General features: G+C 36.7%; 1 protein-coding gene across 1 annotated transcript in view; it reads right to left on the bottom strand.

Annotated features, from left to right (window-relative positions):
- The window catches only part of TET2 (tet methylcytosine dioxygenase 2), a 134534-nt gene that overhangs the window by 34812 nt on the left and 75801 nt on the right, over positions 1-23921 (bottom strand). Inside the window, exons 3-6 of the mRNA XM_017872054.1 lie at positions 7972-11423; positions 3923-4013; positions 2421-2514; positions 1547-1755 (exon numbers count right to left, since the gene is read on the bottom strand). Coding sequence (XP_017727543.1) covers positions 1547-1755; positions 2421-2514; positions 3923-4013; positions 7972-11377 — 3800 coding nt within the window. The 5' untranslated portion in view covers positions 11378-11423. The remainder of the gene's footprint in view (positions 1-1546; positions 1756-2420; positions 2515-3922; positions 4014-7971; positions 11424-23921) is intronic.

Genomic DNA, 23921 nt, shown 5'->3' with positions numbered 1-23921 from the left:
TAAAAAAATATTTTAGGCTGGGCATGGTGGCTCATGCCTGTAATCCCAGCACTCTGGGAGGCCAAGGCATGTGGATCACCTGAGGTCAGGAGTTCCAGACCAGCCTGACCAACATGGAGAAACCGTGTCTCTACTAAAAATACAAAATTAGCTGGGCATCATAGCGCATGCCTGTAATCCCAGCTACTCATGAGGCTAAGGCAGAACTGCTTGAACCTGGGAGGTGGAGGGTGCAGTGAGCCGGGATAGCGCCATTGCACTCCAGCCTGGGTGACAGAGTGAAACTCCGTCTTAAAAAAGAAAAAAAAAAATTATGCTTAAAGTAGTCCATCATAAGTTTATAAGTTACATGTTATGAATCAGCAATTTCTACTTTCCAATTAATCATTTGTAAAAGTGGTCAGGTATACACCATAAATTTTTGGATAATTATCATAGAAAGTCAAGTCACACTTTCATATAGAAAGAGTAACTTTTCTAAAGAGATTGTTTATAGTTGATTTGTCTCCCCACAACCCAGAGAGAGAAACTGTGTTAAGATAAATTTAGTAAAACCATGCTTGTTAGAGTTTTAAACAGCAAAGGACAAATTTGGCTAGTTGTTGCAATGAGCAATATGAGCATTTCTTATAAGTTCAGCAAATGATTCTATAGTTTGGTGGATGCAGAGAAAACAAGACTAAAGGAAATAGTGCAAAATTAAAATTATTTTAAAACCAATCGTGAGCAAAATAACTTGTAAGATTTCTGTGTAGCACCATGAACATTCATATATTCTTTTAGTGTTATACAGGATTATCAACACAGTAGAGGAATATTAAAAATCAAACTTTTTCCAAGTGAAGGTTTAGACTTCGGGCAAAGTGGATGGTGTTGAAAACAAAACAGGAGCAACTGGATGCACTAAATATATTTAAGCGCATACTCTTGCAGTTCTATTCTAAATTCTTATATTCCTGGAAAATAATATATATCCATACCCAGTAATTTCCTGATCATTTAGCAGCAGTAAAAGTGGAAGCAGTTTTGATTACTATTGTTAAAACAATGAATAGTTTGAATGAAAGTAAAAATCCGTTCTATTTCTACAGAACTTCTACGGCACTGTATTTTGGTTTTGCTACATACATATGGAAGGTATTTGACCTGCGAATCCCAATGTTTCTCATTAGACTTACTTTCTCTTTCAGATACTGCAACATGGAAGTGGAGTCAATACATATTAATATGGCCAGGCACACAGGAGCTGTCACTTGTAGCATGTGAGCACATAAATAATTTCAAGCTTATAGTATAACTGAGGCCATGTGGGTACAGACACTCTGCTCCTAATTAGTGGCTAAACTGTCTGTACAATTCAGGTAATGAAATCATCTCAAGTTATTCACATTAGCAAATACAACTTCTTATCGCATGACTGCCAAACAGGCATTTTGATCCCCATTTTATAAATGTAAAAGTGCATGTTGAACTCTTCCTTCCAACCAAAGATTGGGCTTTCCTATCAGTGGCCGCAAAGAGGGTAGAGGCCTTGGGCTTCACTTACTCTTCATTCAAGGCACACCGGCGATTGGTGAGCGTGCCGTATTTCCTCAGCGTCTCGGTAAGCTCCGAGTAGAGTCTGTCAGCCAGAGACAGTGGGATTCCTTCCCACACCAGGATGAGAATCACAATCACTGCAGCCTCACAGGTGTGGCCAGCTCGCTCCCGCACCAAACACAGTAGCTTCTCTTCACTGCTGCTTCTGCGAATCACCTGTGCAGATCACCATTCCATCCCAAACACCCCCCACCCCAACCAAAACAAAACAAGGGTCACTTGCAGCAGATAAGGGCACTTACGTATGTATATTTTATCATGTCTAGGTCACAATTAGGGCAACATTTATCACCATGTGCAATTTGCCTTTTGCTGCCCATCTATAAAAAGTGGCCTTTGACCCTAGTATCAGAACAAGGAGAGATGCAAAACTATTCCTTATGGGTTTAGCAACTATAACAATGTTTATAGTTGTACTATACCCAGTACAGTGGGGACAATTAAATGCCACCTGCATTAAAACCAGAGCTAGATGAAAGATATGTAAGTCTTAGTTCAAGGTTTGCACAAATGACAATGTAAAGATTAACTGAAGGTATTTAAAAAATTAAGGACCACTTCACATTCTAAGAAGGATTATACATTTAGCAGGCACTAGAATGGACCTCCTCCTCATCACTAAATTCTTTCAATTAAATACAGTTTGTTGATTTTAGAATTAATCTGCCTCTTCTTAAGAGATAACACATGATAAAAAATACAGGTAATATTCTTTTTAATTGGCATGGGTCTTTGATCTGGGTAACCCAATTCTCAGGGTTAGATTTACAAATCAAAATGCCCAAGATTTAAGACCAAAGGCTTTATTAAGTTATACTTACCCACTTAGCAATAGGACATCCCTGAGAACTTTTGCCTTCTTTACCAGTATAGATGACTCTTTCAATCCTAATAGCTTTACCCTTCTGTCCAAACCTTAAAGAAACCCACAGAAACACACACACATACAATTAGCAAATAAATTCAAGAGGCAATCAAAATATTTGAACATTTGAGCATAATTTTATTCTATGACCACATCCTGAGAAATGAACGGTTTATTATTTTTTTAAAACAGGTCGCCAAGCAAACTGTATAATAGTTTTTAAGCCTTGTTTTACCTCAGTATCAAAATGTACTGATAATTGTAATGAACTGTTTTGTAAATTACATGTGGGTGAAAATAATGGGAAAGTTCATTTCTATATAAAATTTCACAAAGCACAAAATTCAAGTTAGTTTGCCAAGTTCAGTCTTCTAAAACATAGACTATTTTTTCCCTTACTAAATTTAGCTATTTTAAAACCTGGGGAGTCATAACAGATTTTAGTTAGAACTGTTCCTCCAAGAATGTCTTACAATTTAGAAAAGGAGGCTGGCAAATAATTAGTATCCAGCCATACTGAAAATATAGAATAGTCCTGGAAATAGACTATATCTTCCCTTATGACCAAAGCACCATCTACTGCTTGTTTAAAAAACAAAACAAAAGAAAAAACAAAAAAAAAGGCACTTAGGGAAATTCACTATTTCTGCCAGGCCACTAGATGATTATTTAGTGAACTTCTACATGCTAATTTAGAAATGAATAATCTGGAAATGGAGCAAGAATGATACTGAATATGTCCTTGCTGCCCCGATGTATCCTAAGTACTTTAATAATAATACTGCCTACCTCTTAATGAAAAGGCACCCTAGAAGAAGAACAGCTCAGAGCTGTATATATTTATATGAAAGGCCCTCTCTGCATTATCTCGCTCATAAGAGTCTTCTACATGCAGGAGTAAAGGCAAGTACTTGTATACCTGTGATTGATAGTGGAAAAAAAAAAAAAAGGCAGCTGTAAATAGTATGTTTCTCTTTCTATTCAACATATCACACTTGCTCTCTTTTTATGGTAAAAGAAAACTTAGAGATAAGTACTCATTTGCAACACTAGGTGAATTTAATTCAGTGGTTCCTTTCTTACACCACACTTTACCATTCTTTCCGCTTTGACACTTTATTATCAGGTGGGGAAGCCAGAGTGGGACCTCTCGTTGGAGCCTGTGCCAGTACCTTGTGGCTGGCAGCCTTGCTGGCCGATTCCTGTTCATGCCTGGGTTTTCTGGCATCCATCGCAAAGTGGGCAGCCTGTGCCAGCTAGCAGACTATTAGTCCTGTCAAATATTGTGACTCTCTGATGAATAGCACAGTGTGTAGTGTTGGCAACCCTAGAATAGCTAAGCCTACTAATAATTACTCAATTTGCAATTGTTTACTGCTTTGTGTGTGAAGGCTGGAAAAATTCTGACATATACAAAAGGATAAACGTTAATCTGCCCTGTGCCTTTGCGTTAATTACCTTTCTTCCATGATTTCTCTAATAGCTGCCACATTAGGACCTGCTCCTAGATGGGTATAAAAAGGACCTTCATCTTTTTCAATAATTTGCTCTGTTGAGATAATAGAAGATTATTATTTTAGACCTCAATTATACTAAATATAAAGGCTACATCCACAAAGCTTAACCCCCAACTACACATTAAGGGCTCTAAAAGTGACTTAAAAAATTTTTTTTCTTTAAAATGAGTAAATTGATGGACTGATCTATTAGAAAATGTGCCACATAATTAAGTATATGTACATGCTGGTTGTTGGATAAAAATATATTACATTTCAGATATGGGATAAAAAATTATTTTGAACCAAATAAATGAAACTAAACAAAGAATACAGTGAGGGAATTAGAATGTATTATATGTAGTATCAACTACAATCCAATTTTTTGAGCTGAAAAAAAAAAACATTTAAAGCTAACTGGAAGCCTACCTGTTACTTGGATTTTAAAATATTAAAATAAAATTTCCTGCTCTATACCACCCCAGAATATTGCTTGGTTTATTGTCAAAGATACCCCTTTTTCCTCTTACTTCCCCACAACATTTAATTACTGTTTTGAAATAAGAATAGTCAATCCAGACCCATATTAGTATGTACTTTAGAACAATTTATGATGAGATAAAATCCTGGAGAGTCAGGCAAAAGGAAGGGGCTGTTTTGCAAAGCAACAGAGATGGAAAGGTGGGAAGATAGGGTTGGGTGATAAGAGAAGAGTGAAGGCGATTACAACTTACCAAATATTATCTATGAGATGTGTGGTGTTTTAGCCCAGTGAGGCAACTTAATAACCACACGCAAAGAGGGATAGTAGGAGTCCTCCCTCCATCCTCCTACACAGTGTGGGGTATCTCATTGCAAGAGGGAAAACATGGCACAGGCAGGCAATTAGCCACACTAATTTAACATTTGTCTTTTCAAATGTCTTTTACTAAATCTATGCTGCGTAGCTGTAATTAAGATCTTCATCTCTACCCATGTATATATCTATATCCATCAGCAAAAATATTTCACTATTCCTACAGACCTATTATATATCCTGAATTTTAACAAAAAGCTTTTTTTAAAAAAAAAAATACAGGCATACCTCGTTTTACTGTGCTTTGCTCTTTTGTGCATTGCAGTTACTGTGACTTTTACAAATTGAAGGTTTGTGGCAATCCCAACATGTTAAGTATGTCTATCAGTGTCACGTTTTCAACAGCATGTGCTCACTTCATGTCTCTGTATCACATTTTGGTAATTCTCACAGTATTTTAAACTTTATCATTATACATGTTATGGTGATCTGTGATCAGTGATCTTCGATGTTACTATTCTAATTTTGGGGGGGGTACCACAAACCATACCCATAATCTGATAAATGTTGTGTACATTCTGCCTGCTCTATCAACCAGCCGTTCCCCTCACTCTCTCCTTCTCCCTGGGCCTCTCTATTCCCTAAAACACAACAATATTGAAATTAGGCCAATTAGTAACCCTATAGTGGCCTCTAAGTGTTCAAGTGAAAGGAAGAGTTGTATGTCTGTCACTTTAAATCAAAAGCTGGATATGATTGAGCTAAGTGAGGAAGACATGTCAAAAGCCAAGACAGGCTAAAAGCTAGGCCTTGCATGCCAGTTAGCCAAGTTGTGAATGTAAAGGAAACGTTCTTGAAGGAAATTACTCCAGTGAACACATGAAAGGTAGGAAAGCAAAACAGCTTTATTGCTGATATGGAGAGCGCTGTAGTGGTCTGGATAGAAGATCATGCTAGCCACAACATTCCTTAAGTCAAAGCAAGGCCCTGACTCCCTTCAGTTCTATGAAGAGGATGAGGAAGCTGCAGAAGAAAAGTTAGAAGCTAGCAGAAGTTGGTTTATGAAGTTTAAGAAAAGCAACTATCTCTATAACATAAAAGGACACAGTGAGGCAGCAAGTGCTGAAGTAGAAGCTGCAGCAAGTTATGCAGAAGATCTATCTAAGATCATTGATGAAGGTGGCGCTACCAAACAGCCTACTATTGAAAGAAGATGCCATCTAAGACATTCATAGATAGAAGTCAATGCCTTGCTTCAAAGGACAGGCTCACTCTCTTGTTACAGGCTAATGCAGCTGATGATTTTAAGTTGAAGCCCATACTCATTTACCATTCTGAAAATTCCAAGGCCCTTTAGAATTATGCTAAGTCTACTCTGCTTATGTAAAGTAATGGAACAAAGAAGTCTGGACGATAACACATCTGTTTACAACATAGTTTACTGAATATTTTAAGCCCAGTGTTGAGACTTACTGCTAAAAAAACAAAACAAAACAAAACCTCTTTTCAAAATATTACTGCTCAAGGCACCTAGTCACCCAAGAGCTCTGACGGAGATGCACAAGGAGATCAATGCTGTTTTCATGCCTGTTAATACAACATTCTTTCTGCAGCCTATGGATAAAGGAGTATTTTTGACTTTCAAGTATTATCATTTAAGAAATATATTGTTAGTCTACAGCTTCTAAGATAGTCTTCTGATGGACTGGGGCAAAGTACACTGAAAGCCTTCTGGAAAGGTATCACCATTTTAGAAGTTATTAAGAACATTCATAATTCATGGTAGGGGGTCAATATATCAACATTAACAGGAGTTTAGAAGTTGATTCCAACCCTCATGGATTACTTTGAGGAGTTCAAGACATCAGTGGAGGAGGTCACTGCAGATGAGGGAGATGTAGCAAGAGAACCAGAATTAGAAGTAGAGCCTGAAGATGTGGCTGAGTTACTGCAATGTCATGAAAAAACTTGAAAGGATAAGAAGTTGCTACTTATGGGTGAACAAAGAATGTCTGAGATGGCATATACTGCCAGTGAAGATGCTGTAAACTCTTCTGAAATGACCACAAAGGATTTAGAATATTACAAATACTTAGTTGATAAAACAGCAGCACAGTTTGAGAGGACTGAATCCAATTTTCAAAGAAATTCTGCTGCAGGCAAAATGCTATCAAACAGCACTGCATGCTACAGAGAAATCTTTTGTGAATGGAAAACTCAATTGATATGGCATTTCATTGTTGTCTTATTTTAAGAAATTGCCACACACACAGCTATCCCAGCAACCTTCAGCAACTACCACCATGATCAGTCCACAGCAATCAATACTGAAGCAAGACCCTCCACCAGCAAAAAGATTAGCACTCACTAAAGGCCCAGATGACTGTTGGCATTTTGTAACAATAAATTATTTTTTAAATTAAAGTATATATTTTTTAGACACAATGCTATTGCACACTTAGTATATTACAGTATAGTATATAAATAACTTTTATATACAGTGAGAAACCAAAGAGTCCTTATAAATTGCTTTATTGTAATATTCAGTTTATTGTGGTATGGAGCCAAACCCACAATATCTCTGAGGTATGCCTGTATCATATTTTTTAATCAAAAAGATGAAATTTTAGAGAAACTGGAATCAAAATGAATATAAATCACAACACTCCAAATGTATAAATGGAGAAAAGGCAACTTTAGGAGCACTAAGAATGTCAGCATTATAATTTCCCCCAACTCATGAAGACTGAAGAGAGTAATTTCCCTATTAACCAGAAATCTTGTGAAACTAATATATTTTACCTTGAATTAAAAAATACTTAAAGTTCCCACATTAGACTGCATATGGTATTTTTTCATTTTAATAGATTATTTTTTCTGCCTAGCTGTCTCTCCAGGAGATAATATACAGAGAGCTAAATAGATGAATTGATCTAAAACAGATACATCCAAATTTTACAGGGTCTGAATAGAAGGAAAAATAAACATGCACGATTATTTAATTCTTTTGGAAAAACTGCATGTAAGTGAAATTCTCTTTCACAAGACATAAGTATCAGTAACTTGACAAAAAATGTAAGCTTCAGATTTTTATGAGCCTTTACAAATTGCTGCCAGACTCAAGATTTAAAAAAAGAAGGAAAATCCCATATCTGAAGACAAATTTGCTAATTCTGGATGAACACCATGTGTCTCAGTACATTTCTGGCACTTACCTACACATCTGCATGATGGGAAATCATATTGAGTCTTGACAGGTGTATCCAATAAATTTTTTATAGGAGTATCTAGTAATTTGGAAGGTGACTCTATAAAATTATTGAGAACAGAACCAGCTGTTCTTTTGGTTGGTGTCTTTTCTGAAGAAGTTGCTTGCTGCTCTAAAGCTGGGGTGTGGCTATCAAGTTCTGCAGCAGTGGTTTGTCTAGTCAAAACTGTGACTGGCCCTGACATTTCAACTTTTATTTGCTTCTGTGATTTGAGAGTAAGAGCCTTATGGTCAAATAATGACTTGGCCTGAAACTGCTTCAGATGCTGCTCCATGGTCTCAATGATGCTCTTTTGCTGCACATTATCACAGCTTGGAGGTGGATTCTCTTGCTTAGTTACCTTTTTCCATGTTTTGTTTTCTGGTGGTGCTGTGTGCATACAGGCATGTGGCTTGGATCCAGGTTCCACCTTAATTGGCCTGTGCATCTGACTATGGCAAGACTCACTTTGGGGTTGCTGTGTTTGCTGCTGTTCTTGCTTGTGTAAGAGATGCCACCTTAGAGCAGCATGCTTTTGAATGTCCTTCTGGGGAGGGGTCTGAGTGTGACTTCCTCCCTGGTCAGGCACAGGAAAAACATTTGCTTGGTTATGTATCAAGTACCTTTGCTGAGCAAGTTGCGCAGCTTGTTGACCAGACATATCTTGGTTTCTACTTTTATATCCCTGTAGAACTGAAGCTTGTTGTGACTTCTGCTCCTGTTCTTGAAAGCACCTGTGAAGAAGATCTTGCTTTGGGATCACATTATTTGGAAAATATTGCATGTGATGCAAGTTTTGGGTCTTGTTTCCTGCAAAAAGTTCAGGATGTGTAGTCTGTTCTTTATTCTCTGAAACTAAGTGTGTATTGTTTGAACAAGAAACCTGTATTTTGCATGCACTTGATTTTACGGTCTGACTATAAGGGGAATTTCTACTATTCACATTCGGTACTTCCTCCAGTCTCATTTGGACACTATGGGTCTGGAACTCACTTGATTTTGAATACTGATTTTCAACATGAAAACATTCTTCCACTTTAATCTGGCCAAAGAATGATCCTTCTCTTTGCTGATCATTGTTGCTTTGGGGGTGAGGAAAAGTCTGGAGTATTTCTTCTTTATTCTTCATTTGTAATTTTTGCTGCTGTTGCTGGTTTTGAGGGAGATGTGAATTCTGGGATGGTTGTGTTTGTGCTGCCTGTTTATGAGGCTTATGTTGCAAAAGGTGTGAGTTTGAAAATGGCTCAGTCTCTGAAGCCTGGTGATTCAAGTGCTGTTTCAACACTGGGGACGTAAGTTTTTCAGTTTGGGAATCTGCTCTTTGTTGAAAATGAAATCTAGTGCCACACAGTGACTGCACATAAGCTTTGGGTAAATGGTTTGTTTTGGAGAAGTGCACCTGGTGTGAGGGATTTTGGAACTGGAGATGTTGGTCCACTGTACCTTGGGACTGCCCTTGATTCATTTCAACTTGGTACATTTGTGACTTGTGCTCCAGCTGTGTTTTCTGGATGTAAGCTTGCCTTGGGAGCCCCCCAGGCATGTTGGAATTTCCAGTGTATTGTTTGGAGGTCATTTGATTGGAGAGATTGGATTGATACTGAAGAACTGATGGCAGTGATGCCTCATTACGTTTTAGATGGGATTCTGCTTGGTGAAAATGAGGGGCCTTCAATTCAATCCATCCTGGTTTCAGATAGTGCTGTGTTGGCGGCACAAGATCTCGTGTTTGTTCCTTGTCTCGACCCTTCAGAATCTCTTGCTCTTTGTTTCTCATCAACTGCTGACAGTTGTCCTGTAGCTCTCCACTGCTACCAAAAAATGGTGTGTTATGCTTGAGGTGTTCTGACATTGGTCTTGTTTTCTCAGAACACAATGGAACAGTCATTGTCCCTGCAGTCTGTATGTCATTCCTGTTCACACAATTATTCTGAGGCCTTTCAGAAAGCATCAGAGAAGGGCTGCATACATGTGTAGATGGATTAGGACTCTGGGAAGGTGGTGCCTCAGGTCTACCCTCTGTTTTCACTTCCCTTAAAAGTGTTGTGTTACTTTGGTTGGGGTAGTGGTGGTGTTCTTCTAAAACTCCACCATTCAGAGTGCTTTTTCCTTCTGAAGGAAGCTGAGGAACCTGTGAAAGAGGAGGAGGGGGAGAAAGAAGCAGTTGTGATGGTGGTGGTGGTATGGTAGTGGCAGAAAAGGAATCTTTAGTGAACACTGAGCTTTGCTTGAAGTAAGCACCATTCATTTCATTTTGCTTTAGATACCGTTCAGAGCTGCCACCAGGAGCTTGCAAATTGCTGCTGGAACCTGAACAGAATTCTTCACCAGATGCTAGCTTTGTAGTTCCCTGGATATTATTTTCTGCAGGAGATGGGCGTATCTCAAAAACTGATTTTTGTTGTTGTAGTTGTTCTGGTTTCTGAAAGGGACAGGTATCGAGCATTGCAGCTGGTTTACTGGCATTATCAGCATCATCAGCATCACAGGCCTCAGTCACCACTGCAGCTGGCTTTGGAGGCAGCTCAGAGTTAGAGGTCTGTGCGGAATTGATCTGCCCTGAGGTATGCAATGGGTGAGTGATCTCACAGGACAACTCATTAGTAGCCTGACTGTTAATGGCATTTATGTGAGATGTGGTTTTCTGCACCGCAATGGAAACACAATCTGGATAATATTGAGACAGTGTTTTTTCCAGGAGTTCACCATGTGTGTGTTCCATGGAAGAGGCAGAAACTGTAGCACCATTAGGCATTAGCACTGCCTTGTTTTTAAGTAATACAATGTTCTTGTCATGGTAATTAGCACTTTTCCCCTTCTGCTCATTCAGAATCTGAAGTTCTGGATTTTCAGGCCCACTGCGGTTATGTGTTGAAAAACTGGTGAAATCTTTAACCACATTTTCTTGGGCTACAGAGCTTACAGATTCTTTCTTATCACTCAAATCGGAGACATTTGGTTGACTGCTTTCACCTGGATTTCTTTCTTGGCTTACCCCGAAGTTACATCTTTCTCCATTAGCCTTTTGGTCTTGTTTCAATTTCTTGATCTGAAGGAGCCCAGAGAGAGAAGGTTCACTAACTGTGCGTTTTATTCCTCCATTTTGCAAACACTTGGAATACCCTCTTCTTTCTTGTATAAAGTCAGGACTCACACGACTATTCTGGCTTCCCTTCATATGGGGTATTCCATAATAACTTTTGAAAGACTGCCACTTGGTGTCTCCATTTACTTCTGGATGAGTTCTCTCAGGCACTGGGCTTCCATTCTGGAGCTTTGTAGCCAGAGGTTCTGTCTGGCAAATGGGAGGTGATGGTATCAGGAATGGACTTAGTCTGTTGCCCTCAACATGGTTGGTTCTATCCTGTTCCATCAGGCTTGCTTCGGGGCCATCCACAAGGCTGCCCTCTAGTTGAATTCTAAAGAGCATGGAAACAAAAATTAAAATGTGTTTATATAAATATAAATGTATATATATATAAAATACTAATATATCTTAAAGAACAATTGTGCATAAATATTGGAATACCTAGACATAGCAAACTGATATTTATTTTCATGTTTCATAGTGACAACTGATAGCTACTCAGGAAATAACCATTCTTGTCTTCCCAACAACTCTCAAATATTTATGGTCATGGAGAATAAGGGTGATCAAAATTACCAGTTAATGTGGGAAGTTCATATTCTTAGTTAATCAATTTCATTCCGAAATAATTTTTTGCCAAAATGCTAAAATAATTGAAAATATCAACTTTTCTTTTCTCTAGCACTTCATATATCTAATCACTTGCTAAGTTCTATCAACTCTACTTCCTATATATTCCTTTAATCATCTTGAGTGCTACTTCATAGCTCAGATCTTCTCTTTATCACTGTGCCTCCTGATCTCCGCAGTTTTTTTTTTTTTTTTTTTTTTGAGATGGAGTCTCACTCTGCCGTCCAGGCTGAAGTGCAGTGGCACGATCTTGGCTCACTGCAACCTCCACCTCCCAGGTTCAAGAGATTCTCCTGCCTCAGCCTCCCAAGTAGCTGAGATTACAGGTGCCTGCCACCATGCCCAGCTAATTTTTGTATTTTAGTAGAGATGGGGTTTCACCATGTTGGCCAGGCTGGTCTTGAACTCCTGACCTCAGGTGATCTGCCCGCCTTGGTCTCCCAAAGTGCTGGGATTACAGGCGTGAGCCACCGCACCCCACCTTCAGTAGCTTTTTAAAAGAGTTCTCCTCCCCTAGCCCCGTCTGCCCTTCCCCTCCAGCCCTTTAAGGTTCCCTTTAATTTGTTATCAGAAGGAATGTTCTAAAATGCAAATCTGATGTCATATTCTCTTTAACACATTGGCTTCAACTTGCCTGCATGGTTCTCAAACTATTTCATCCAAATACACCTGACAGACAAGGCACACTCCCTTCAGTGTTATCAATATTCCAGGTGACAGAATAGGGGTGATGAAAAGTGTAGTTTATGAAAAACCCTTTCTAGGTGATTCTATGTTTTCCTCTACAGGGGCTGGCTGCCCAAATCTTTTGAGAATTTCGGTTTAATTTAAATGTTTTCTTCCCTCCGCATACAGGCTGTTTTTTCTGTCCTCCTACTCTCTCTTACAGTTTATACTCCAACAATAACAACGGCTTATAAATATCCAAACATAGTAAGCTGTTTCAGAGTTTCATGCCTTTGGTTTTCTGTCTGCCTAGAATGCCTTTTTTTTTTTTTTTTATTATACTTTAATTTAAGTTCTAGGGTACATGTGCATAACGTGCAGGTTTGTTACATATGTATACTTATGCCATGTTGGTGTGCTGCACCCTAATCCCCTTATTTGCCCAATGACTCTATACAGAACTCTAAACCTGTCTCAGATATCATCTTCCCTAGGATTCCGTCTTTGACTCTCTAAAAGAATTAATCATTCCTGCAGAGAAAAGGGAACACTTATCCACTTATTGCTTGTGGGAATGTAACCTAGTTCAGCCATTGCGGAAAGCAGTGTGGTAATTCCTCAGAGGACTTAGAATTGCCATTTGACCGAGCAATCCCATTATTTGGTATATTACTCAAAGGGATATAAATCATTCTACCATAAAGGCACATTGTACGCATATGTTCACCACAGCACTGTTAACGATAGCAAAGACATGGAATCAACTTAAATGTCCATAAGTAGTAGACCGGATAAAGAAAGTGTTACATATACAGCATGGAATACTACACAGCCATAAAAAAAAATACAAGATCATGTTCTGTGCAGCAACATGGATGGAGCTGGAGGCCATTATCCTAAGCAAACTAACAAAGGAACAAAAAATACCACATGTTCTCTTAAGTGGCAGCTAAACAGCAAGAACACATGGACACAAAGGGGGGGAACAACAGACACCAGGGATACCGTGAGGATGGGAGAAGGGAGAGGATCAAAAAACTACCTATCAAGTACTACATTTGCTACCTGGGTGACAAAATAGTCTGTATACCAAACCCCCAAGACATGCAATTCACCTATGTAACCTGCACTTGTACCCCTGAATCTGATTTAATTCATTCGAACATTTTTGGGAGTAGTACTAATGAAGATTTCAGAGTCCCAATAATACAGAAAGCCAGAAGAAATGGCACCAAAAAAATTAATCCATTGTATAAGGTATCTGCTTTATTTTCCCACAGTCTTTCTCATTACATTTATTTTAAAAATGTAAGTAGAAAAAAAAAAAGACTATTTTCTCTTTGGACAAAAAATAACTCTATTAAAACAGCTACTGCTTGATAAACAAGAAAAATGAAATAGAAGAAATAAGAATATAAATGTTGAAAAGTAACACTAAAGTTATTGTTTACAGACAAGAAGATTATATACAGGTCAACCTATAGAATCAAGTAAAAAATGGTTACAGTTTTTGAGAATTCAGTAAAGTAGCTGAAGAAAAATTCATAGCCTTGATTTATAAGAGCAACAACCAGTCAGAAGTTTTACTGGAATAAAATACTGTACTTATAATAGAGGAAATTAATACACTAGGAATAAGTTTATAAAATGTGGAAAACCTATTTTAATACAACTTTAAAACTATACTAAATAATATATAAGTACAAAAACAAAACAACTGAAAAGCTATAATATGTTCTTAGATAGCTGTCAAATTATTCACTTAAAATACTCTTACTAAAAGTACTTGCACAATATTTTGAGGAATTAGGGAAGTTGACTCCAAAGTTCATGTGGAAAAATAAATTGGGTAGCCAGGAATCTTCTGAAAAAGAATTGTATGGGGCCTAGTAGCCAAATTAAAAGATATTTAAAAGCAACACAGCTACTATACTTAAAATAGCTTGTGCTTGCACATAAATAATATTAATACGATCAATGGAATAAAATAGAATGTTCAAAAATAGACCCAAACCACAGAAATATGCTACGAGATAAGGATGGGATTTCAAAGACATACTTGATATTAGAACATCTGGGTAATCTCCTGAAAAAATGATAAAGTGGGATCATTCCCTTATACTTTATACTAAGATAAATTCTAAATGAATTCAATATATGAATACAGGAAATAAAACTCCCCAAAATTTAAAACAATCTGAGAAAACTTAAAAAAAAGTCTAATGACTGGGTAAGTTCTTTTCTGTGAAACAAAATCTAGAAGTCATAAAAGATGAGAAAGCTTGCTAAAATTTATGTGTGCCAAAATAAACATGTAAAAAGAGTTAAAAGTTGTATAAAACTTTTCTTAACATATAGGACTCCTACAAATAGATGAATAACCACCTACTAAAAAAATGGACAAGGGACACGGACAGTTCATAGAAAATAAAATGTGAATGGCTCTTTTAAGTATTCAAGAAGATGTCTACTATTGCTCATAAAAAGAAATGCAAATTAAAACTGCAACAAGATACAGTTTTTCTCTTCTCAAATTAGTGAAGATAAATAAGTTTAATACTACACTATGTTTGGCAAGCATGTGGGAAAACAGATCCTCTCTCACATGGCTTTTGAGAGTCAAAACCGCCACAAATATGTAGGATGACAATTTGGCAATATGTACAAAATTTCAGAAACGCTTTCCTTGACCCTTTTAAGAATTTATCTGACAGGCCAGGTGTGGCAGCTCATGCCTATAATCCCAGCACTTTGGGAGGCTGAGGCAGGTGGATCACCTGAGGCCAGGAGTTCTAGACCAACCTGGCCAACATGGTGAAACACTGTCTCTACTAAAAAGATACAAAAATTAGCAGGGCATGGTGGTAGGCACCTGTAAGCTCAGTTACTTGGGTGGCTGAGGAAGTCCTATATGTCCACCCGGGAGGTGGACATTGCAGTGAGCTGAGATTGTGATGCTGCACTCCAGCCTGGGTTACAGAGTGAGACACTGTCTCAAAAAAAAAAAAAAAAAAAAAATCTGACAAATATGCTCATATATACATTAAATGATGTAGGCACAATCTTTTGCAATAATAAAAGGTTAGAAACAACCTACATCAATATGGGTTATGTTAAATAATTTATGGGACAGTCACACAATACCATGTAGCTATTAAAATTGGTATCTCTATATTTTCAGATGGAAGTATCTCTATGTAATTAAATGGAATAAAGGAAGCCACACAACAGTTTATATAAGAATGCTACAACCTATACCTTTGTAAAAAAAAAATCATCTCTGGGGAATATATAATTGGCCATAATAATTTGCCTTCAGGAAAAATAATGCGGCAGCTGGAAAAAAGCACTGGGAGGGGGATTACTTTTAACTATTCCCTTTTTTTTTTTTTTCTAAATAAGTTTCAAGCATGTGTATTACTTAATAAATAAAATAAAAGGCCAGGCACGGTGGCTCACGCCTGTAGTCCCAGCACTTTGGGAGGCTGAGGTGGGCGGATCATGAGGTCAAGAGATCGAGACCATCCTGGCCAATGTGGTGAAACCCCACCTCTACTAAAAATACAAAAATTAGCTGGGCATGGTACGGGTGCCGGTAGTCCCAGTTACTCCGGAGACTGAGGCAGGAGAATCTTTTGAACCCGGGAGGCGGTGGTTGTAGTAAGCCGAGATACTGCCACTGCACTACAGCCTGGCAACAGAGCGAGACTGTCTCAAAAAAGTAAAGTTGTAACTCATATTGGACAAACAAAGTGATGTCTTTATTTCTGCTAGATTCACTTCCTCCCATATGTTAAGAGATGGTCTAGATATACATCATCCAGCACAGTGACTAGTCGCATATAGCTGTTGAGCCCTTAAAATGTGTCTAGTTCAAATTGAGATGTGGTATCTGTGTAAACATTTAGTTTGGATTTCAAAGATTTAGTGTGAAAAAAACACAAAAATACTCAAGAAATATTTAAGACATGTTGAACTCTTTTNAAAAAAAAAAAAAAAAAAAAAAGGCACTTTTGGTAACTGTAAAACCAATTCATATATAGAGCAATCAAAAGGTATTTACATGTATATACATGTGTACATTTATGATAAATTATATAAAATTTGTAGGATCTGTACATAATACATGTTTTTCTACTTTCTAAGGTATAAAATATGTTAAGCATTTAATATATTACCTTTTACTATGATCCATTCCACATAATTTTGGACATTCTTTAAAGTGTCAAGGGCAAATCCTTTGATACGTATAATAATAGCTACTAAGAAATGAAGGTGACTTAAAATGAAATGTATTTCAATATGGAGTTTTAAACACAATGGCCATTTTTAAACATTATACAGAACTATTTTGTCTGTGACAGCAAGTCCTTTCTTTATGCAACCATTTGTGTGAAAAGTTTAATGGTTAACTTTTTCACAGGAAGGGCAGGAAAGTTATATGTTAGAATGAGGAAAATTTGTTATTGGTCTTTAAATCTTATTTCAGGAAATTTTAACTAATAAACTGCCATTTAAGGAGAAAAAGGCAATATTTTCTTTTACTTTAATATGTGGTAAATCACACTTTTTATATACATACCCTGGAATATTACGATCCAGTAACCCACTCTTTCAAGCTCTTAGTGCTTGCATACTGATGTTGATAAAGTATTACTTTGTTTAATAAAAAAGAAGAAAATGAGACCTATGCATTTTGCTCATTGTAGAAATACTGAAAAAGCTTTCATGCTGTAGTTTTTATGGGGTCATTTACACAGTGTTTTCAAGCTTGCATAAAAAGCCTACATAAAGTCAATAATTTTTGCATAAGATAAAAAAATCTTCAGAGATGAATTTTTGTAGATATTTACCTGCTATTCACCTGCTATTCAGTGAAAGTATAGTTAATGAGTTTTTTTTACAAATTTAAATGATTGCAAAGAAAACTTTTTCAAAGTTAAACTGTTTTTCAGATAAATATAAATTTTTGCTGTAGAGATTATTTGTGTGATTTTTGCTTCTCAGAGACTAAGAACAAAAATATAATTTTAATTCATATCTGCTCTTATAAATGACTCATTGGAAATATTTTGAATTACCATAATTTTTTTTTAGTTGAAATTAAACATCCTTCTATTTTTTCCTACACCAGAGAACATAAAATTAATATGGTATATAATGTTAATCAAGATACTGTTCTATTGTGCAATGAAATATTCACTTTTTAAAGCCAGCTATTGAAGGTCTATACATTGTAATTCACTATATGCAAAATAGTCCATGCCAAATAAGATTCTACCTATAAAATCATTCCCTAGATGGAAACAATTTTATTTTAGAATGAGAAGCAACTTTACAAGAGGACAATGTCTTTCCTAAGAGGATGCTGGCCAATCAAAATTAAGGCCTTTTTTTTGGGTTGTTAAACTGATTATGAAGTTTATATACAAGAACAGAGACAGAAGAACCTTTGGGAAAACATGGAGTGACTAATTGTTTACCCAGGGATGATTTTCATGATGTTAATACTTCACTCATTGCACTTAGTTAAAATTTAAGAATGAATATAGCTTTTAACATATTCCTTAAGAGATGCTCTTATGGGATATAGCTGGTATCACGTTATCAACCTACAGCTCATGCAATTCCCGAAAATTTCACAATGTGCTCTTGAGAACTGGTTGTAAGCACTGTTAGAGCTACCAAAATATTAATAAATTATATTACTCTTTTTTCCTCCTTTTGAAAATAAAAATGAAATTTCCCTGAGATCAAATACATGCCATATTACTTTGGCATCTTTACTTCCAGAATTCTACTGGACAAAGAGCTCTTGCTTCTAGAATGACTAAATAGCATTTTAACCTTCTGAAACGTATGTTAGGCTGTCCTTGAGCTGCTATAAAGAAATAGCTATCTGGGTAATTTATAAGAAAATAGGTTTAATTGGCCAATGGTTCTGCAGGCTGTATAGGAGGCATAGCACTGGCATCTGCTTTGGGTGAGGCCTTACAAAGCTTACAATCATGGCAGAAAGCAAAAGGGGAGCAGGCATCTAACATGGAGGGAGTGGGAGCAAGAGAGAGAGGAAGACAGAAGAAGAGGGAGGGAGGAAGAGAGAAGAAGAGGGAGGGAAGAAGAGAGGGAGGGAAGGAGACAGGGAGGGGGACATGCCACACACCCTTAACCAGATCTCCTGAGAACTCACTATCAGCAGGACAGCACCCTGGCATGAGGGATCTGCCCCAATAACCCAAACACCTTCCACTAGGCCCCACCTCCAACACTGGGGATTATATTTCAACAGGAGATTTAGAGGAGCCAACATCCAAACCATATCACAAGGCTAAGAAATTCTAAAGTGACACTCAAATGTGAGTAATAATATGTAACAATGATCTTAAAATGTATAAATATTTCAGAGTAGCAGCAAGGATCTAGTACCATTTTCTCATTTTAAAGATGTGAAAACTGAGGAATCTGCCCATGGTGAAGCATCAAAATAGAGGCTCCCACAGGGGGTAGGCCTAAGCACTCTGGCAGCTCTCTGAAGCTCTTCCCACCACATAATACTAAGAAAAGTGCGTAATTCAGGGAGTAAGTTTTGTTATTAAATTCACATTTAGCCAACAATTTAAGCTTTTTTTAAAAAAACAAAGTATTTTGGTTATGTATCTGTAGGTCTGTAATTATTAAGATGATTAAGGGCATTCTGCACGTATTTAGCCAACAAATCACTTCTTTATGTGGTTTGGGATAGAATAAAAAAGAAAATGTAAACTTTTAGGACATGGAATTTGAAGCTGCCACAGAGTTATTCTGATCCCTTCTTTGTCACCTTCCCAGATTATCTTTGCAATGCTGGACTGCTGATGATTTTTTCTCTAGAATATTTGACGATGATTTATAAATCTCCCCTGGTAGTGTCACTAAGAGAATTGGAGCTCAAGACACATTAGTTCATTTAGTTTTTCAGTCCTGTTGCACTGAGTTGAATCCTCACTCAGTGCAGTTGCTATGGCATGGAGCTAACTCAAAGATGCATACATCCTCTACTGCCCTGAACTGTGGTTATGCTGAGGCAATGAGACTACTGAAGTGCCATGGGAATACAGGAGAGGGGAAGAGTAGAGCACTTGTCCCTTGGTGGCATATCAGCCACCCAAGTCACTCTTGTAAAATTTAACTTCATTTCTTCTTGTCGTAGTATGAGAGAAGAACACTACGTCAAAGGTAAAAGGCTGACAACAAATGTTCATCAAAGCTACCTACAACATTACTGAGGGAGGAGAACCAGTGACCTAAGTAGAAATGTGCATCAGTAGTCATCAGGTACAGAGAACACCACATAAAAAACTCAATAGAGTGCAGTTTTAAAAAAAACTATTAAGACAACAAATGAGTTGTGGAAGCTCTTCTGATTATTGAACCCTTAACCTAGGAAATACATGACATGTTTATATGCTTCACTATCAACTTATCTTTGCTTATCAAAATACAACACATAGCTCATTATTCAAACTACACACACACACACACACACACACACACACACACACACACACACACACAATTTTCAACTATATGGTGCAGCATGAGATTTCTTCATAGGTTTACCAAAAAGGCAACAAAGTGAATTAAACTTTAAGAATGAACAAAATATAATGCTAAAGTTGTAAGAACTTTGGTATTTTTTTAAGTCTAAAAAGGCAGTTTTAGAAATTATCATTTGCCTAAATGACATATTAATTAAATCACAATTTTAAAATGTCATAATTTAGATCCCACTAGTCATATTATGTATGTCTATCCTTTTATTCCAATAATCTAATGTTCTTTGCAATGCATGGATTTCCAAGGAATGAAAAAGAATATTTCTATTTACTATAAATGCCACCGTTTTTTTCTTCAGGAATTCTAAAGGTCAAATTATAACCAGGCAATTTAACATAAATAGAAACATGCAACAATTATATGGCCACTCAATAATTTCAGCTAATGCCCCAGAATAAATTTTTATAAGCTACAAGACAGAGAGAGAGAGAGAGAGAGAGAGAGAGAGAGAGAGAGAGACTGGCTGAGATGTCAATTATGTTAACCTTGATCTTCTATGTCAGAGGCATGTATTAATGAAGCATGTTTATCTCAATAGAAAATACTGGCGTTTTGACTACTAGCTAACATTCTGGTTTCCTAAGACCAAAACAGGTTTTAGCCACAGCAGTTTTCCTTTGATTTTCTTCCTTCTCCCGCCTCTCTGAAAATAATTTATTATAAATTCAAGTTGCATCGGCAGCATCTGTGAAACAATTACTGCATCTAGGACTGACTCTGCAGTCTAATCCATCATAATTATGACAGGCCTCTTTGAAGATGCTATGATGCATGACTTAAAAATAGCACATTAGTGTGCAAATGGATCAGCATCTCATTTCACCAATATGCATTTAGGATTGTAATTTTGCTCCATACCATTTGACTCTTCGGATTACTCAAGAATGGTAGCTGTATCTCTCACCACATAAAGCTGAAGATACGCTCAAATTTGTGAAGAGGGCTTGACTTTGCTTTTGTTTTATTTTTTGGTTTACTGATTTTCTAGGTGGGGGTATATCTTTTATTGCTCTAAGAGAAAAAATACACATCATTTAAATTTTATGTCAGCTTTTTTTCAAGGAGTCAAAAGAGTCAATTTATAGATTTGTATAGTTGCCATACTATAAGGTAGTAAATTTTTTTTTCTATAAAAAAGTTTTGGATGTCCTAATACTACATGTATATATACATTACTCTACCATCGTGAATCCTATTTATATATTCAGATTACTGAGGGTAAATACCTCAGACTGCTTACTTATGGGAACTATATCTGCTAAAGGCACTGTGTTTCAGGATCAAACTTATGGGAATCACTGTATATCTCCCTGTGACTTCCACTGACAGGCTTTAACTCTATTAGTAATTCAGGGTGTTAGGAATTAAATGTTTATTGACATGGAAAACACTAAGTAAAGATGATGTATATGGCCACACCTCCTACACAGATGGCACTATTCTCTAAAACTATTTTGGATTCTTCTTATCAACATGGGCCATAGCTTGTGTCAATTATATACTTATTTCAAGATGTGTGCAATGCAATGGATTTCATTATTGTCTACTACATTTCCTTGTGGATAGTGTTCTAAAATCCCAAGCAAAATGTTGGTTTAAATTCTTATTTTCTGTATCTATTAAGTTCTCTGCATTTAGTTTGTCTTTTAAAATTACTATGTAATATTGGGATGGTTGCCAAGTCTCACTCTTGAGGTAAAGAAAGTGTTTTTTTATAGGGCATTTCTTACAAAATTAGAAACTATTCTTCATTAATATTAACATTATTTAATATTTAAATATTAAAGCTAAAATTTTAAAAACATAATCCAAAACACGTATTTTTCAACAGCAAAATTAATGTATCCAAGCTACATGTTAGACCTGGAATATAATGTGTTTACTATATGGATTAAGTATGGAGAATATAAGGTGAATTAATATTTTTAAGGCAAAGCTAACTTTTCTATTTCTCATTTTATAAGAACTTTCTATCTTAATATTAAAAAATCTGTGAAGATGTACTTCACATCTCTTGAAAAAGGACTGCTGAACACACATATATGTCAAAGTCCTCAGAGAAAGTTCTTCCATTTCTGAAAAGGTATTAATTGGACAAGTAGCTGCACATACACATACAGCGTGTGCACTGCTCCTAGTCTAAATCATGTGCACAGGAGGCTTTGTCAGGTTTTTCATAAACCTCAGTAGGGACTATTTAATTCCCATGTTTAGAGTTTTAAAATGTGTTTCTTAAAATGGCAGTATAAACAAAATTTAATAACGTATAGATTATTTCAGAGGAATGCCACTGAAGATTAGAGGCAGATTAGCTCAGAGATAGAGATCTGCATTTAAGAACTGGAGACACCTGCCAGTTTAGTATAAATCTGCTTTCAGTTTGCAACCCAAGTTAGCCAACCAGTTTCTCACTGGTAAAATGGGCATGAGCTTTTGTCAATTCTCTATTATCCACGTATCTGTTAATCCTGGAATTATTTCTTGAATTTGGCTTATTCCTGGCCTTTCTCCAAGTCTCATCAAACTAGTATGTACTGAAGGAAAGAATAATAATAATAATAATTTAAAAAGATAAACATAATTAGAAATGTAACTTATCACAAATATTGTTTCTCATAAATTATTTTAAAAATCTAGATTTTTTCCACTTCGGTTGAGTCCCATTGTTAGAATGGATAATTGTGAGCCGGCTGTCCTTACTGGAACACTGTCTAGGATACATTTACATTATCCAATACTTGAAACTTTCAATTAAATAAAAGTGTACTTACAAAAATTGCAGAAATTGTTTAGGCTTGGTCATGCTCTAAGAATCTGTCCAGGTCAAGGAAGCCCCAGCAGAAAGAGACTGTGGGGTGGACTCAGCAGACAAAGCTCAAGTAGCTATAGTGATAGAAGAGATAGGGGCAGATCTCTCATATCAGGGTACTGTGCAGTGAGAGCCCTTGTAGGCCTCTCTAAAGAACCCTCCATGTGTGTCAAGAGAGAGCCAGTATTCGAATGCCTGCCTCATAAAAGGTGTCCAATAGCCAGTCAATGCCTGGCAGAAAGATAGCAACATCCAAAGTCCTGCAGTCTTGTTTAGGAGCTTAAGGAGCCCTGAGCTCCTTTTCATCTTTCCTCAGTCCTGCCCAATCTCCTAGACACTGGTGTTCAAGGTAGAGAGGGAGGGGAGGTATCAGGAGTGAGGCTCCCCTACTTTCAACTCTAAGGGTTGGAGCCAGTGTTTAAGTTTGTGCTAGGAGAAGAAGAACATTGACTCAGGCTTGAGTTGGGAGTTTTAAAATGAATAGGACTGAGTTTCACAGACTAAAATTGTTCTAATAACCAAAAGGTGCTGTAAAATTATGTTATCTGGTCAAGAAGACACCAGAGGCTGAAGGGGTGAAGGACACTATAATAGTATTTTGAGGGGCAATTGTAGAAAAAAAACTTTCGTTTTATATACTGAGGTATGATTTTCCAATAGAACTATTACATAAGGCCAACAAATGGGTTCTAATAATATGTAAGAACTTTATGTAATTTCTAGGAGGTTTCATAATCATTCAGTGTAGTTATATAATGACACTGGTAGAGTTATAAAAACAATCTGTCAAGGTATCCATTCTTTCACGCAACAAATATTTATTGAACATATTCTATGTGTCAGGCACTCTAGTAGTCACCAGTAATACACCACTGAACAAAAGAGACAAATATTCCTGTCTTCTTTGATCTGATATTCTAATGAGGAGAAAAACAATAAACACAATAAGAAAGTAAATTACGTGGTGTGGTAAGAAAATGTTGAGTGCTAAGGGAAAAACAAATAATAGGGCAACTAATGGGGAATCAGGAGTATTCGGGAGTGGCTGCCCTATTAAATACTATATAGTGAGAGTAAATCTCATTAAGATAGTGAGATCTGAATAAAGTCGAGTTATAGAATAAACAT

This window comes from Rhinopithecus bieti, unplaced genomic scaffold (genome assembly GCF_001698545.2).
Source record: "Rhinopithecus bieti isolate Rb0 unplaced genomic scaffold, ASM169854v2 scaffold_6947, whole genome shotgun sequence".
Classification (NCBI taxonomy): domain Eukaryota; kingdom Metazoa; phylum Chordata; class Mammalia; order Primates; family Cercopithecidae; genus Rhinopithecus; species Rhinopithecus bieti.
This window is presented reverse-complemented; position numbering and strand designations above follow the sequence as displayed.